General features: G+C 46.3%; 1 protein-coding gene across 1 annotated transcript in view; it reads right to left on the bottom strand.

The window, feature by feature from the left end:
- TMEM255A (transmembrane protein 255A) overlaps positions 1-15,937 on the bottom strand; it is a 22,099-nt gene extending 6,162 nt beyond the window's left edge. The window contains exons 1-6 of the mRNA XM_032228548.1: positions 15,880-15,937; positions 10,942-11,084; positions 8,967-9,029; positions 2,642-2,731; positions 1,836-1,898; positions 1-40 (exon numbers count right to left, since the gene is read on the bottom strand). The exon at positions 1-40 is cut by the window's left edge and continues 49 nt beyond it. Coding sequence (XP_032084439.1) covers positions 1-40; positions 1,836-1,898; positions 2,642-2,731; positions 8,967-9,029; positions 10,942-11,084; positions 15,880-15,937 — 457 coding nt within the window. The remainder of the gene's footprint in view (positions 41-1,835; positions 1,899-2,641; positions 2,732-8,966; positions 9,030-10,941; positions 11,085-15,879) is intronic.
- Between the last annotated feature and the right edge of the window lie 741 nt (positions 15,938-16,678).

The raw sequence follows: 16,678 nt of genomic DNA, 5'->3' as shown, positions 1-16,678 counted from the left end.
TGGGAACGCAGGAACTCCGGGGCTGAGGGTGGCAAACCGTCTGTGGGAAAGACAGAAGCACTGAAGAGTCCTTTTTGGGGTATGCAGAATAACAAGAGTTGGAAGGGACCTTGGAGGTCTTCCAGTCCAACCCTCTGCTTAGGCAGGAAACCCTACACCATTTCAGACAAACGCTTGTCTAATCTCTTCTTTAAAAACTCCAGTGATGGGGCACACACAACATCTGGAGATGTTCTACTGGTTAATTGTTTTTCACTATCAGGAAATTTCTCCTTAGTTCTAGGTTCCTTCTCTCCTTGATTAGTTTCCACCCATTGCTTCTTGTCCTGCCCTCAAGGTGCTTTGGAGAATAGCTTGACTCCCTCTTCTTTGTGGCAGCCCCCTAAGTATTGGAAGACTGCTACCCCTGGTCCTTCTCTTCACTAGCCATGCCCAATTCCTGCAACGGTTCTTTATATGTTTTAGCCGCCTTCCAATCAATATCCCAACAAGGATACCAGGAGAATCCCGTTTCTAGCTTTGTTGGATGGGGACCTTGATGCGAAACGCATAGAAGAAATTTAACGTTAGCCCTGCAAACAGAAAACTAGCAGAAGGAGGGCAACGTGTGTTGAGCCTTTCTCACCAGAAACGCAAACCACTTTGGATAAGGTGAGGCTCCTGGGAAAGCATTTGGTTCTTCCAGCCAAGGACAATAGAATAGAGTAGAAATAGAAATAGAAGTAGAAGTAAAGTAGAAGCAGAAGTAGTAGAAGTAGATGTAGAGTAGTAGTAGGAGTAGAGTAGAAGTAGAGTAGAGTAGAAATAGAGTAGAAGTAGAGTAGAGTAGAATAGAATAGAATAGAATAATCATATTTCCCCAAAAATAAGACAGGGTCTTATTTTATTTTGACATCTCCCCCCCCCAAAGTAAGCACTTGCCCTAATTTTCAGGGAGGTCTTATTATTTTTGAGGTGTAGGAGGCAGCCAGCATGGTCACCTCATGGCTGCTGCTGTGTTGCAATATTTTCGGGGATGGCTTATTTTAGCGCATGCGCTCATGGGATTATTATTATCCAGGGAGGTCTTATTTTCTGGGAAACAGGGTAGAATAGAATATGAAATGGAATAAGGAATAGAATAGAATACAATAGAATAGAATATGAAATGGAATATAAAATTGAATAATAAATAATAAAATAATAAAATAAGTAAAATAAGTAAAATAGTAAAATAAATAAAATAAGTAAAATAAGTAAGTAAAATAAATAAATAAATAAATAATAAAATAAAATAAAATAAAATAAATAAATAATAAAATAAATAAAATAAATAAAATAAATAAAATAAATAAAATAAATAAAATAAATAAAATAAATAAAATAAATAAAATAAATAAAATAAATAAAATAAATAAAATAAAAAAAACAAATAAAACAAATAAAACAGTAAAATAATAAAATAATAAAATAAATAAAATAATAAAATAGTAAAATAGTAAAATAGTAAAATAATAAAATAAATAAAATAATAAAATAGTAAAATAATAAAATAAATAAAATAGTAAAATAGTAAAATAATAAAATAAATAATAAAATAAATAAAATAAATAAAATAAATAAAATAAAATAAATAAAATAAATAAAATAAATAAAATAAATAAAATAAAATAAATAAAATAAATAAAATAAATAAAATAAATAAAATAAATAAAATAAATAAAATAAATAAAATAAATAAAATAAATAAAATAAATAAATAAAATAAAATAAATAAATAAAATAAACCACAACTACATTTCTAAAGGAAGAGGAAGATTTGGCTCTGGTAGGGAGAAAGGATCAGGCTCTCTTACCTTGGGCTCGGTTGGACTTTTGGCATAGTAGTGACAACGTCCTGCGTAAAGTGGCCTCAAGTCCTGTAAAAAGAAAAGGACACCCCACCCCCGCTTTTTAAAACAGTTCAAACGGCCATATTTTAAAATTAAAAGTAGTGACAAATCCAAAGAGTCCTTGATTCAGAGCCATTCCTTTAGCGACTCTTCAAAGTTACAACAGCACTGAAAAAAGTGAAGCTGCAACCGTTTTTCACACGTGCGACCATTGCATCCTCCCCATGATCATGTGATCAAAATTCGGAGCCTTGGCAACTGGCATGTACTTATGAGGGTTTCAGTGTCCCGGGGTGGCATGATCCCCTTTTGCGACCTTCTGACAAGCAAAATCAATGGGGAAGCCACATTCACTTAACAACCTTGTGACTAATGTAACAATAGCAGATTCACTTAACAACCATAGCAGGAAAGGTCGTAACATGGGGCACAACCCACTTAACAACTGTCTCGCTTAGCAACAGAAATTTTGGGTTGGGGGGAATCACACGGTTGTTGATCGAGTGGCTTCCCCTCCTTCCTTCCCGTTGACGATCGGAAACGGGAATCATGGGACCGTTGGGACACTGCAACTGTCATCCATCCATCTGTGCCGCTAGTCGAGCGCCCGATCACAAGACCTTGGAGGGGGGGGGCGACACTGCTAGTGTGAAAACTGGCTTGTTGTCACTTCGAACGCACGGTCGTGAAGCCGAGGACTCCCTGCGCCAGAATCCGTCCAGGGAAGGCTGGGCGTTGGCCAACTTCCCGCCCTCTGGATCCCTACTCACGATATGCCTGGCAGCAAAGACGCCATCCACAATCGCGCAGCAGAAGGCAGCAATGACGCCGAAACTGATGAACACAATGGAGGCGACCAGCTGTGGAGGACAGGGAGGAAGACAAGGAGAAAGTGGTCAGTTCCAAAGGAGCAGGTGCGTCATCTCCAGCGGGCAGCCTTTCTTCTGCCTCCTGGCACACCCTGAGAGCTATTTGAAGGCCCTACCAGTGTTCCCTTCTGCAGGACGCCAGCGAGATATTTGTGTTCTGACCTAGGCTTCCTGAAACAGTACGAAGCAGATTCCTGGTGCTGACAAAACCAGTTTTATTAAACGAATGTGAATTCCTCTCATTCACATTCAGCAAAGGCCTGGTAAACAGCCTTTCAGAGGTGAAGTTATGGCCACAGACCTTATCTAGCTTGGAAAGCGGCCATGTAAATATTTTCCAAACGTAAAGCTGTGCAAGGAAAGATCTGGCACAGAGTCTCTGAGATTCACGGACAGATCTTCACACTCCTGAAACAAAAGAATTGTTTCCTGCAAAAGCCCATTCCCTTTTCGCTCCTCTTTTATTTCCTATGGGAGGGGCCATTCACTATCCACTTGTGGCTTTACTCCCAAGTCGACCCTGATTTCTTATCCGTTCTTTTCTTCTGGCAGCTCTGCGCATGCGCACACTGGGAACAGGCTCCAGCTGTTCCTCTGCCTCACTGCTGTCTAGCTCTGAAGGCAGCTGATCACTGCCAGGCAGCCCTGGCCCCATCTCTGCTTCCGACTCAGAGCCCTCGTCTGAGCCTTCCCCACCTTCCAGGACTGGCCCAGGTTCCTCCCCAACCTTTTCACTGTCCGACTCTGCTACCAGCTGTGCTGGCCGCTGTAGGCCACATCTGCCTCCTGGCACACCCTGAGAGCTATCTGAAGACCCCACCAGCGTTCCTTTCTGCAGGACGCCAGCGAGATATTTGGAGAACAGCTCTGTTTACACAACATTGATGGTAAAGTGTATGCAGATTCACAACAGTGTTAACCATTCAAAGTGAGAATGGCACTGAGCACAAACTCACGCCAACAACAATTCCAATAACTTTTACCCCAGCATCTACTCAGTTTTGTGGTCGTAAGTTGAGAACTACCTTTATTTTAATGCTGACCTATTCTGGGATGCCTTAACCTTTCAGAGTAGTAGCAATAGCAATAGCAATAGCAGTTAGACTTATATACCGCTTCATAGGGCTTTCAGCCCTCTCTAAGCGGTTTACAGAGTCAGCATATTGCCCCCACAGTCTGGGTCCTTATTTCACCCACCTCGGAAGGATGGAAGGTTGAGTCAACCTTGAGCCGGTGAGATTTGAACCGCCGAACTGCAGATAGCAGTCAGCTGAAGTGGCCTGCAGTGCTGCACCCTAACCACTGCGCCACCTCGGCTCTACTCTACTATACTCTAGTAGAATGTATGCAAAGCCTGCATTAGGTTTCTTGGCTTGGTCCCTTGTGTGATGCACATGCCCGCACACCCAACACACAAATAGGATTAACTGGGAGGGATGGGGCTGGGGGAGACCCTCTCTCTGGGGGGGCAGCAATGTCAGCCAACTGGATCTAGCTGCTTGGAAAACAGACCGGTGTAACCGAAAGTAACATGAAGGCCCTCCAATCATCTAAAGATGATAACAACAGTGGTGCCTTCAACAGGGACCCAATGTGTCCCCAAACAGACGTTCCCTGGTTGCTGATGGGTATCAAACACCTCAATTCTTCTGTTATTAAATCTAGCATCCTCTTAAATATCTCTCTTGGGCGTGGCTTTCGTGTGGAAAGTTCTTGTTCTTGTGTTTGCTTTTTCTCATCCTACCTATCTTCTGGAGTTGTCAAGGTTGTGGACTTCATGTCTTGCTTGCCTATAGTCTCTTATCATTTGGCTGAAAAATCAACTAGTTCACCACGAGGAAGTATCTACTAACAACTTGAAGAGCTTCACCACTGGACCTTCTTTAGTACCTACTACCACGGCTGCTACTTCCCTTGGCGATGGTACCAGCCCATTCTGAGGCCCGGAGACAGAACACAAAGGAGTAGAACCCTGGAAGGACAGCTGAGAATGCAACACGGAACAGAACAATAGAGATTGGTTCATCCCAACATCACTTCCTGGTCAACTGGTCACTTAGGGAATCTGGCTGCCTGGCCACACCTCATTGGCCTCCTGGACACTTGCCGTTCCACCTGTCTTACAATCCCCTGATGGTCCAGCCCAAGGTACTTCTGTTTTCATTTATATTTTTCCCCTTTTCCCGTGACGACCCGCGGTTTTGAACAACAGCTCCGAATCGCGTTCAGGGATAGAAAAGAGAGGGAGAAAGAGAAAAACCATTGAAGGGGTTTGTTGTATGATAATTGTTTGTTAGATATCGTGGTCCTATCCCATAGCACTATCTGAGACACTCCAGAGAGGGCAAAAAGAAAGCCACATAATCGTTCAGGGCAGACTCCTTCCCTGGCGCTCCATTTTTCAACTCAAGGGGAGGCTCCCCCAAAGTAACGTCAGCCATTCAAATGAGGCCCCAAAATGGCGTCTATCCCAGGTTACCAGATCTGCTCTTTCTTTCTGGGTAAAAAAAAATACAGGCCGCCTCTCTTCGCTCACGGCAGTTGATGACATAATCCAGATTCTAGGCTCTTCCTTCCGGTGGGGGTGGCTGGGTGGAGGGACTGAGGACTCGGCTGATCAAGAAGAGGTGAACCCACAGAAGCAACCCTTGAGTAGACGAACCTAAAGAGAAAGACCTATCTGCACCCCTTTCCTCCCTAAACTCCACCAAGGAGAATAGCCATGGGAAATGGCTAGGGGGTTCCAGTTGAGCCAAGAGATGCAGACTTGAGAGACAATTGATCTCAAGATCTGAGATGCCGGGGGTTGCCAAAATTTCCCTTCTTCCGGTGAAGAAACCTACTCTGAACCCCCAGGGAAGACATAACATTCAGTGCCTTGCTGTGTCATCTGGACAAATTTCTCTGGTCTACAGATTTCTTTTTTAGTTTTATTTATACTTTTTTCTATAACATCCGTACTTTGGCCACCTAATGAGAAGGAAGGACTCACTGGAGAAGAGCCTAATGCTGGGAATGATGGAGGGCAAAAGAAGAAGGGGACGGCAAAGAATGAGGTGGCTGGATGGCGTCACTGAAGCAGTCAGCCAGAGGTGGTATTCAGCAGGTTCTGATCAGTTCTGGAGAATCAGTAGCGGAAGTTTTGAGTAGTTCGGAGAACCAGTAAATACTACCTCTGACTGGCTCCACCCTCATCTATTCTCTGCCTCCCGAGTCCCAGCTGATTGGGAGGGAATGGGGATTTTGGGAAGGAGTGGGGATCCTTCCCCTGCCCCAGCCACCAAGCCACACCATGGCCACAGAACCAGTCGTAAAGAAATTTTGAATCCCACCACTGACCCCCTCCCTGAGTTTATATAACGCACTGAACATATCTAATAAGCCGAGTTCGTTCGTGTTAAAACAACATCACTTCTTGGTCAACTCATCACAACAAAACTAACAAAATGCTGCAACTCGTACAAATACACTTGCTAGGCCTTTAACGTCCAAAATGTGGTCATCTTTAGGGATTTTTTTTTGCTGCTCAGAGATTTCAAAAAAGGCTAGGAAGAAGCACAGGGTTATCCTGTGGTAAGAGGTCACTTTGGCCACATGTGCCATAGGTTCGGTATAAGGCAGTGGTAGTCAACCTGGTCCCTACCGCCCACTAGTAGGCGTTCCAGCTTTCATGGTGGGCGGTAGGGGTTTGCTGTAACTCTGCTTTATAAATTTTATAAAGTAAATTTACTTCCCTACTTTATAAATCACCATTTCTGTGGAACCGGTGGGCGGTTAGAACATTTTACTACTAACAGACATACAAAAGTGGGCGGTAGGTATAAAAAGGTTGACTACCCCTGGTATAGGGTCTCCTGCTTGAGCAAAGGGTAGGACCAGAAGACCTCCAAGGTCCCTTCCAACTCTGTTATTCTGTATTCTGAATGCTACCTATCTCCAAGTAAAATTGGGACCAAAAAAAAGTGGCTGGATCAGACCAAGGACCCAACTAATTCACCCTCCGTGCCAGAAGTGATATTCAGCAGGTTCTGACCAGTTCTGGAGAACCGGTAGCGGAAGTTTTGAGTAGTTTGCAGAACCGGTAAATGCCATCTCTGGCTGGCCCCGCCCTCATCTATTCTCTGCCTCCCAAGTCCCAGCTGATCGGGAGGGAATGGGGATTTTGCAGTATCCTTCCACTGCCACGCCCACCAAACCACGCCCACAGAACCAGTAGTAAAAACAAATTTGGTACAGTGGTGGGTTTCTACTGGTTCGGCCTGGTTCAGCCGAACTGGTAGTGGTTTGGCAGCCTGGGTTACTGGAACCCAATCCTGCCACACCTCTGAACTAGCTCTCCTGGCTGTGCCTATTTTGTTTTTTTGCTTCTGCGCATGCGCAGAGCAGTTTTCATTGCACTGCACACACGCACGGCGCAACCATGAGCAAACAGCCAGTAGCGACTGCCAGAACCCACCCCTGGGGCGTACATATATCTTTTCATACCCTACACAATCCTTTCCCCAGGCATCTGAGGTTGACTTCCCCTTCAATTCCCAGGAAGGACATGAAGCAGAAAGTTCTCTGAAGCTTCAGGGTTAACTTTCTGACTCATCTCCTCTATCAGGAATCAAGTGGCATTCTTCACAAGAACATCCCTTCAAAAATAGGCTTCGAGAGGCAGGCCAGGTTTGAAATATCTGGCCACGGTTGATCTCAGCCAAGAAGGCCCACCTTCCGGTTATAGAGGAGAAATCAAAAATAGTTGGAAGAAGTCGCGAATGCTCGTTCATTAATTATTTCGATACCCCCCTCGTTAGCTTCCGGTTTGTTTACAAAATTCAGGTTTTTTTAATAATATTGCATGGTTGCTTCATTGGGTGAACGTCTCAATCTCTGAGTTTTTTAAAAAAAAGGAAAGAGAGGGGGTCATTCTGAGATCACTGGTCAATTGAGATGAGAACTCTGATGGAACAAAGAGGGGGCTGTAATCCAATCTTACTTCCTGCTTAACTTAACTGCTTAACTTCCTTGATCCGGCCTGAAGCCAATTCTGGGTTCTGCAAGAGCAGGGGAAAACATTTGAGCTGTGGCTGAAATCTTGGGCTACGCTAGGTGTGCTGAAGTTCACGCGATTCATAGATTAACAGAGTTGGAAGGGACCTTGTAGGTCATCTAGTCCAACCCCCAGCCCAAGCAGGAGATCCTACACCATCCCTGACAAATGACAGTCCAGTCTCTTCTTGAAAGCTCCCACAACTTCCGAAGGCAACTTCTGTTCCATGGGTTGATTGTTCTCTCTGTCAGAAAATTCCTCCTTATTACTAGGTTGACTCTCTCCTTATTCAGTCTCCATCTATTATTCCTTGTCTGGCCTTCAGGTGCTTTGGAAAATAGCTTGACCCCCTCCTCTCCTCCCCTCAAATATTGGAAGACTGCTATCATGTCTCCCCTGGTCCTTCTCTTCCCTAGATTAGCCATGCCCTGTTCCTGCAACTGTTCATTGTATGTTTCACCCTCCAGTCCTCTAATCATCTTAGTTGCTCTTCTCTTCACTCTTTCTAGAGTCTCAACATCTTTTTTAGAGTGTCCAATCTCTTCTTGAAAGCTTCCAGTGATGAAGCTCCCACAACTTCTGAAGGCAACTTCTGTTCCATTGATTGTTCTCACTGTCAGAAAATCCCTCCTTATTTCTAGATTGAATCTCTCCTTGATCAGTATTCCATCCATTATTCCTTGTCTGGCCTTCAGGTGCTTTAGAAAATAGCTTGATCCCCTCCTCTCTGTGGCAGCCCCTCAAATATTGGAAGACTCCTATCATGTCTCCCTTGGTCCTTCTCTTCACTAGACTAGCCATGCCCAATTCCTGCAACCATTCATCGTATGTTTTAGTGTCCAGTGAAGGCTGGATTATGTCAGCACCTTCACTCCACACCCATAGTTCAGTTTTGAGATGGTCAGGCGGGTCACGATTCTAATTTTCAAGCGGATTAAGCTGTAATCCTGGCTTGTGACAGATGTCTACCGCTGAGTTATAAACTTCTTTGATTAAGTGTCGGGTGGGGGAGAGGGGGGAGCTTCTCTGTATGCTACTGAATTTCCTGCTCGTCAAGTTAAGCGACAAAAAATGGAAGAACAACCGGGCAGAAATGTCCGCTTCGAGAGCAACGGAAGCGAAATAAAATTATATTGTAAAAATATTCCATTACACAAACAGAGAAATAACTTCACCGGCGGAGCGACTTACCATCTGTCTTTTATTTTCGATCAAATTGGATCCGATAATGCCAAGAAATGATCCAAAGCCCAGCTGAAAGGGAAAATATTTTTTTTTTTTAAAAATGTTTTTTACATTCTGGCCTGGAAGTCAATTGCTTTTTCTGCAGAGTCGGATTTGGAAACAAGAGGAGGAACAAGGAAGAGCATAAACTTATGCAAACACAATATTTCTACACTTTTTACGCCAGCATCTACGGGAACACAGACCGATCCGACGATATAGGATATAGAACTATCAATTTTTGACCTTCCTAGTTTTTTCTTGGTTGGCTAAGACTCAGGCAGTCTTAGGGCAAAAAATGGGGATCAACAATTATGGGGAATCGAAGAGCTAAATATATATACAAGTAGTCCTCATGTTGTGGCCCAGCAGGAGCTGATAGCAAGGGACCCTATGAGTCGGCTCTGGAAAATGTGGAGGACCCTGGGCAGGGTTCAGACTCCGAGCAGGGACCAGAGAGGCTGGTTGGTCACCAGGAGGTGCCTGAGGCATGGAGCAGCAGTGAAAGTCAAAGGGAGTTTGTCCCTGACGTCAGACCCTGGAGCAGTGAGGAGGAGCTAAGGGAGTTGGTCCCTGACGCCCGGCAGAGAAGGCGGAGAAGTGAAGGCAGCAATTACAGAGACAGACTCATAGGAGATAATCAGGCCCAGGTGGTTGTGACTTGGCTCCTCCCAAGAGAGTATATAAGAAGAGACTTTGGGAGGAGTTCTTTTGCAGGACACAACCGTTATACTAGGCTGGAGAAGCTCTTGTGTGTATCTCTTATCTGTGGGAGTCTGGGTTGCTGCCAATGTCTTGTCTGTGAATAATTACTGTGAATAAAGCGTGGCTAACAGTAAGCTTGTGTCGGCGTGACTCACCGGTCGGAGTGGGGTCAGAGCACCTCAACTTTCATCAGTTCATTCAAAGTGACAACGGCACTGAAAAAACACTTACGACCATTGCAGCATCCCTGTCAGACATGTGATCAAAATTCAGACGCTCAGCGACTGACTCAGGTTTATGACAGTTGCAGTGCCCTTCGGGTCATTTTGCGACCTTTCGGCAAGCGTCGTCAATAGAATACAGAATAAGCGAGTTGGAAGGGACCTTGTTGGTCACCTACTCCAACCCCTCTCACCCAATAGGGAGGGCAGATCCATTTTGCAACCGTGTTACTCATTGAACACCGGCAGTGATTCGCTTGACAACAGCGGCAAGAAAGATTGTAAAATGGGGAAGAGTTCACTTAACAACGGTCTCGCTGAACTGGGCTCAATTGTGATCGTAAAGGCAAGGACTAGTTGTATTAGAATTGATAGTACATCTCTTCCCCCAATTCCATTTCTTTGTTCCTTGGCTGTTCCAAATCATCAATTATTCCCTTCCTTGATTTTAGGTTAAGATTATTCATACTTAGATAAGGATGGAGGTAATATGAACACAGCAGTTTTTTCTGCCTGAAAGAAACTTTGCTACTCTGGCTAGTGTGTTAACATCCATGTTAGGTAAGGAAAAGTTTCCCCCGTACATATATGCCAGTCGTTCCTGACTCTAGGGGGCGGTGCTCATCTCCATTTCAAAGCCGAAGAGCCAGCACTGTCCAAAGACGTCTCAGTCGTCATGTGGCCGGCATGACTGAACGCCGAAGGTGCATGGAACGCTGTTCCCTTCCCACCAAATGTGGTTCCTATTTTTCTATTTGCATTTTTTACATGCTTTCAAACTGCTAGGTTGGCAGAAGCTGGGACAAGTAACGGGAGCTCACTCCGTTAGGCGGCGCTAGGGATTCGAACCGCTGAACTGCCGGCCTTTCTGATCGACATGCTCTGCCTCTTAGCCCCTGAGTGGCCACATGCTTTAACAACCATGTCATTCCCACTTTAAACCATTGTTAATGGCTTGTAAGAGTTTCGAGGCAAGAATCCGGGTTTTCCCCTCTGTCCAGGAATTCTATACTTACAATAGCTCCTGGGTAGTAACCCCCAACGGTCACGTTTTGGGTCCGTGTGGTTGCAGCAAGGCCCACTGTGAGAATGAGGAGCGAGACGACGAGGAGACTCACGGTGACATAGAGGGAATTTCGCTTTCTTCTATTGAAAGACCCTAGAAAGAGACACAGAGGGAGAACAATAAAAGGATGGGCCAGATTCTGTCAAGTAGTCCACCAGGAGGCCACATCCACCTACCACGTGTTCTACTGAAGTTCCTGAGGGAGTCCTAAACAGAGCTGGGATTCAGCCGGTTCGGACCAGTTTGGGCGAACTATTAGTTCCATTGATCAGCTGAGAGCAAACTGGTTCGGGCGAACTGTTAGCTCTGTCGATCAGCTGAGAGCGAACCAGTTCGGATGAAGCATTAGCTCCGTCGATCAGCTGAGAGCAAACCAATTCGGGCGAACCGTTAGCTCTGTCGATCAGCTGAGAGCGAACCAGTTCAGGTGAACCATTAGCTCCGTCAATCAGCTGAGAGCAAACCAATTCGGCAAAAGTTAGCTCCGTCGATCAGCTGAGAGTGAACCGGTTCAGGCAAACTGTTAGCTCCGACAATCAGCTGAGAGTGAACTGGTTCGGGTGAACCGTTAGCTCTGTCGATCAGCTGAGAGCGAACCTGTTCGGGCGAACCGTTAGCTCCGACGATCAGCTGAGAGCGAACCAGTTCAGGTGAACCATTAGCTCCGTCAATCAGCTGAGAGCAAACCAATTTGGCAAAAGTTAGCTCCGTCGATCAGCTGAGAGTGAACCTGAGAGTGAACCGGTTCAGGCAAACTGTTAGCTCCGACGATCAGCTGAGAGTGAACTGGTTCGGGCGAACCGTTAGCTCTGTCGATCAGCTGAGAGCAAACCAATTCGAGTGAATCATTAGCTCCGACGATCAACTGAGAGCGAACTGGTTCGGGCGAACCGTTAGCTCTGTCGATCAGCTGAGAGCGAACCAGTTCGGCGAAAGTTAGCTCCATTGATCAGCTGATCGGTTCAGGCAAACTGTTAGCTCCGACGATCAGCTGAGAGTGAACTGGTTCTGGCAAACTGTTAGCTCCATCGATCAGCTGAGAGCAAACCAGTTCGGGCGAACCGTTAGCTCCGATGATCAGCTGAGAGCAAACCGGTTTGCTCTGACAATCAGGTGGACCCACCTGCCTGTCCGCCCCTGCGCTATACTGACCTATATTTCCTGTGTTTGAAGCCCAGCTGATAGGCACAGCAGAATTGATTGCCGCACCTGAGCTGTTTTACTCACTGGGGCTGCAGTAGAAGATAAATTTTTGAGCTGTTTTCAAATGCACCGCGCGCGCTCTCAGCGAGCTGGTTGTTAACACCGGTTGAATCCCACCACCGGTCATAAAGATGTTCCTTCTGAACATCTATGGAGATTCAGTCATCCAGGAGGTCGAGCCGATGTTAACAATTTGTACGACCGTGTAATATGTTCAGCAGCGTTCCTTTATGACCCAAAAGTCATAAAGCAACAGGACTTTCTTGACGGGGGGGGGGGGGGTTCGCCTTTGAAAACATTTCACTGCTCATCCAAAAATGTCCCCAAAATGCTTTTTTCAAGAGGCCACTGGACTTTCTGGTTTTTTTCTTTGAAGACGTTTCGCTTCTCATCCAAGAAGCTTCTTCAGAGAAGCTGAAGAAGCAGAGCTGGAAGCTTCTTGAATGAGAAGAGAAACATCTTCAAAGTCCAGTTGCCTCCTGAAAAATATCTTTGGGACAACCGTGACTTGGAGTACTGAGAATCTTCATAGACGTCTCTCATCCAAGCAGCTCTTCAGTTCTGTGATGCTACTGAAGAAGCTTCTTGGATGAGAAGTAAAACGCCTTCAAAGAAGACAGCCAGGGAAGTCCAGCTGCCTCTTGAAAAAGCACCTTTGGGTCATCAAGGAAGACTTCTGAACATATTCATTTCATTCATTCATTAATTTTATTATATTTATATGCTGCCCTTTCCCCCCGAAGGGGACTCAGGGCGGCTAACAAATCAAATCAGGGAAGGGGGGGGGGTACAGACAAAAAATAAAAAACGAAACATAATAATACATAATTTAAAAACACACAACAGTCATACCATTCGAAATGGGGGCAACAGCTCTTTAGCCCCAGGCCTATCGGAACAGCCAGGTTTTAACGGCTTTGTGGAAGGCCTGGAGGGTGGTGAGGGTTTGAATCTCCATGGGGAGTTCGTTCCATGTTCCTACACAATTGTTAATGTCTGATTAATGATTTCCAGTGTTCTCCACGCTAGTTAGTATGATCCTCTCCAGATCTTGGGCAGAGAGACAAATATGAGCCGAGGTGGCGCAGTGGTTAGGGTGCAGTACTGCAGGCCACTTCAGCTGACTGCTATCTGCAGTTCAGCGGTTCAAATCTCACCGGCTCAAGGTTGACTCAGCCTTCCATCCTTCCGAGGTGGGTAAAATGAGGACCTGGATTGTTGTTGGGGGCAATATGCTGACTCTGTCAACCGCTTAGAGAGGGCTGAAAGCCCTATGAAGCGGTATATAAGTCTAACTGCTGCTAACTGCTATTACTTTCACTTGTTATATTTTACCTGGATTACAATTATTGAAGAACTTCAACATCCAAAATCAACGCTCTACCAACCAAAGGTGTTTTTATGCTTTTTTTCTCCCCCCCCCCCTTTTGAAAAGGACAGCCTAGAGATGATCAGAAGGAATCCTGGTTTTATACCATGTGATTTTTCAGTTGCCAGATCCAAAGAGATCGAAGTTCAAACCTATCTTCTAGCTTGAGGAATCCCTTTGGGTGATTCTGGGTCCGACCTTGACTCTCCATCCAATTTGTCTCACAAGGTTGTTGGTGTGTGGGGGGGAAAACAAGAGGAAGGAGAACTACATAGGTCAGCTTGAGTTCCCGAAGGGAAGGCTGGCCACTGATCTAATAAACAAGTTTAATGAAGGACAGAACATCTAAATATTAAAGCGCAGAGTAGGTGCATCTCCAGCTTCTTCAGTTCAGATCTCTGCTGGCATCCTGGCTTCCTTCCCACTTTCTGATGCACCTTAAAACCACCTGGACTATTTTGATATTCAACCAGGTGGGTCCCCTTTGGACACCAGGGAGAAAGGTTTTTTTCCCCCATGGAGAGGAGAGGGTGTGATTTTGCATGCTGCCTACATCCTGGGGAGGGGGCTTTGCTTGTTTGTACGGCCCGGTTTCTGCCATGCTGTGGCCCGGTTCTGATCCACAGACCAGGGATTGGGTACCCCTGCTCCAGACTGTTATCACAAATGAGGAAACACACTGCGTGCCACACACCAAGCTTCTATCTGGCAATATCAACATTCCAGTTTGTTCTAACAAAAAACTTGGGGTACGCATAGGGAAATCCATCATTATCATCATCATTTCCTTTTAGCGACCCCATAATCTCTTCTGGGATGGAGTCTAGGCAGCTGAATGGAGCAACCAAAGTGTGTACTGGCCAGATGCCCTTCCTGTTGCCAATGCGGAGTTATATTCCGCAGATATATTCTCCACGTGCCGAGAGAGAGAAATATCTGCTTCTACCTAGGATCCAACTCAACAGCCCCCCCTGATTATGAGGAGAGAGCTCCCCCTCCAGGCCACCGCGCCACTCACAGGGAAATCCACTTTTGTTACCCCACTTTGAAGATTGTGGTTCTCAGGAGGTTTGGAGAACTAAATCTTCATCCACACTCCTACAAAGCAGGGGCTGTGAGCTGGAGATGACTTTCTCTAGAGGGTGGACGGTGGCCACATACTGAAGGTCACCAAACCGCAAGGTGGCCAACCAGGTTAGGTTCATCCCCTGGAGAAACCGCAGAACTGGGCGTGAAAACCAAAATGATCAAGGGACCAACCCATGAATGAGCTGAACCCAAAAGCAATGGCCAACTCGGGGGTCTCCTTTTACCATTCCAAAAGGAAACCAAGGAAGGAGAAATCATTTGAAGCAACTGGATTCTAACTGGGAGAAAAGGAAAGAACCGTGTTTCTGAAGGGAGCGGGGTGGGTCACCTTTCATCCAGCTGCTTGCAATTTTACTGACCAGTAAAATTGGTCAGTAAATCCTCCCCCTTTCTTTGAAATGCTGATCATTTCTTGGTACTATCCTGAATTTCCTGGGAAAGCTCCAAGGGGCACAGAGGAGGCTTTTGCCCCCATTTCTTTTCTTTCCCCCCACCCCACTATGCAAGAGGTCCATTCCATTGCCACCTTTACTCCTTTTTTTTTTGCATATAGTTTTTTAAATTTTATTTTCCAGTAATAAACATACACAATTTGTGGACAGTGCATATACTAAGTCCAATCTTTTTTTTCTGGGCAACATTAATAATAATAATACAAACAGTATGCGAAATTCTTATCTTCCAACTTCGACAATATTGATCTCATCTATTTCTTTTACATTTCCCCGTTTATTCATTTAAACACAAATAACCTTTCGTTGCGCCCTACAGTTGTCATCTCTTCCTAGGCATTGTCCTTCAATATTATGAAAACCACTCATTCTTCCACCATAGCTTCAATGTTTCAAGTGTGTGGGGTTACTAATACCACCCTTACTCCTTAACCGGGAACCCCTTCCAGTTCAGGCCGGCCGCTCCAAATCCGGAGATCTAACCCTCTCCCTATTTGGAAGTGGGGGAAGGGAAGAGGGTCTCGTGGAAATTTGGGGAGGGGGGAGAGGAAGGAAGGGAAAGGGGAGAGGCTGAACCGGGCTCCCCTCGCCCTGCAGCCATCTCCCCACCTCTCCAGCTGACCGGGGAGACCCCAAAGGCTGCGCCGAGCCGGACCTCTCCAATTACGCATGGCGCCCGGGCGCGCTAGAAAGGGTCCCGCGGGGCGCTCGCCCTTCTCCTTTTGCCCGGCCGCCCTTCTGCCTCCCGTCCCGGACCGCCCTGCCAGCCACTCACCGGCCGAAGTGGAGAGCGGGGTGGCACTGGAGCGCTGCGGAGCCAAGGCGTGGCGCATGGCGGTGGCGGCGCGCCTTAATGCGCCCCTCTGGCCCGCGGAGCCGCAAGGCGCACAGCTCACCGGGCGCGGAGCATCCTCCCGCAGCGCGCCCGGTTGTGGCGCTTGCGCGAGGCGGGGAAGAGAGCCTGACAGAGGCAGCTGCGCGCCCAGAGGCGAATTGGAGAGAGGCGGGCGGGATTTCCCAGCTGTTGCGCCGATTCGCGGCCGGCTCGCTCCCACCCCGCGGGGTTGAGATGCGCCGGATTCCCAGCGTGGAAGGAGCCTTGATCCAGAGTTAGGGAAGGGGCACGGAAAGGGGGCAGGTTCTTTTTGGATTTTGCCCCTGCAGCGGTGCGAGGTGCAAAGCCCAGGGGGAAAAAACAACCTTCCCAAGAGCCAGGATTTCCTCTGGAACGCACCCTGCAGGCGGGGAAGCCTAACATTCCCAAAAAGGCAACGATCATAATAGATCTTGGCTCCGGAGATGAAAATGGTCTCTGAGATGCATCAGTTTCCTTGATGAAACTCTCCGGTTAGCCAATGGACGATTGCAGGATTGATCGAGGAGATCCTTCAACCTGCATTATTCGCCGGGCCTTGCAGAGGGACAGGCCAACCATTAAGAACATTTTATTTATTTATTTTCGTCAAGCATGAATTAGATACAAAATATAACTATAAACTTGATTATGAATACATGAAAAGAATAGGACGACAAGGGAATATTTGGACAGGGATTGTAGGCAGGCTGGTGAGCTT

This window comes from Thamnophis elegans, chromosome 12, assembly GCF_009769535.1.
Source record: "Thamnophis elegans isolate rThaEle1 chromosome 12, rThaEle1.pri, whole genome shotgun sequence".
NCBI lineage: Eukaryota > Metazoa > Chordata > Lepidosauria > Squamata > Colubridae > Thamnophis > Thamnophis elegans.
This window is presented reverse-complemented; position numbering and strand designations above follow the sequence as displayed.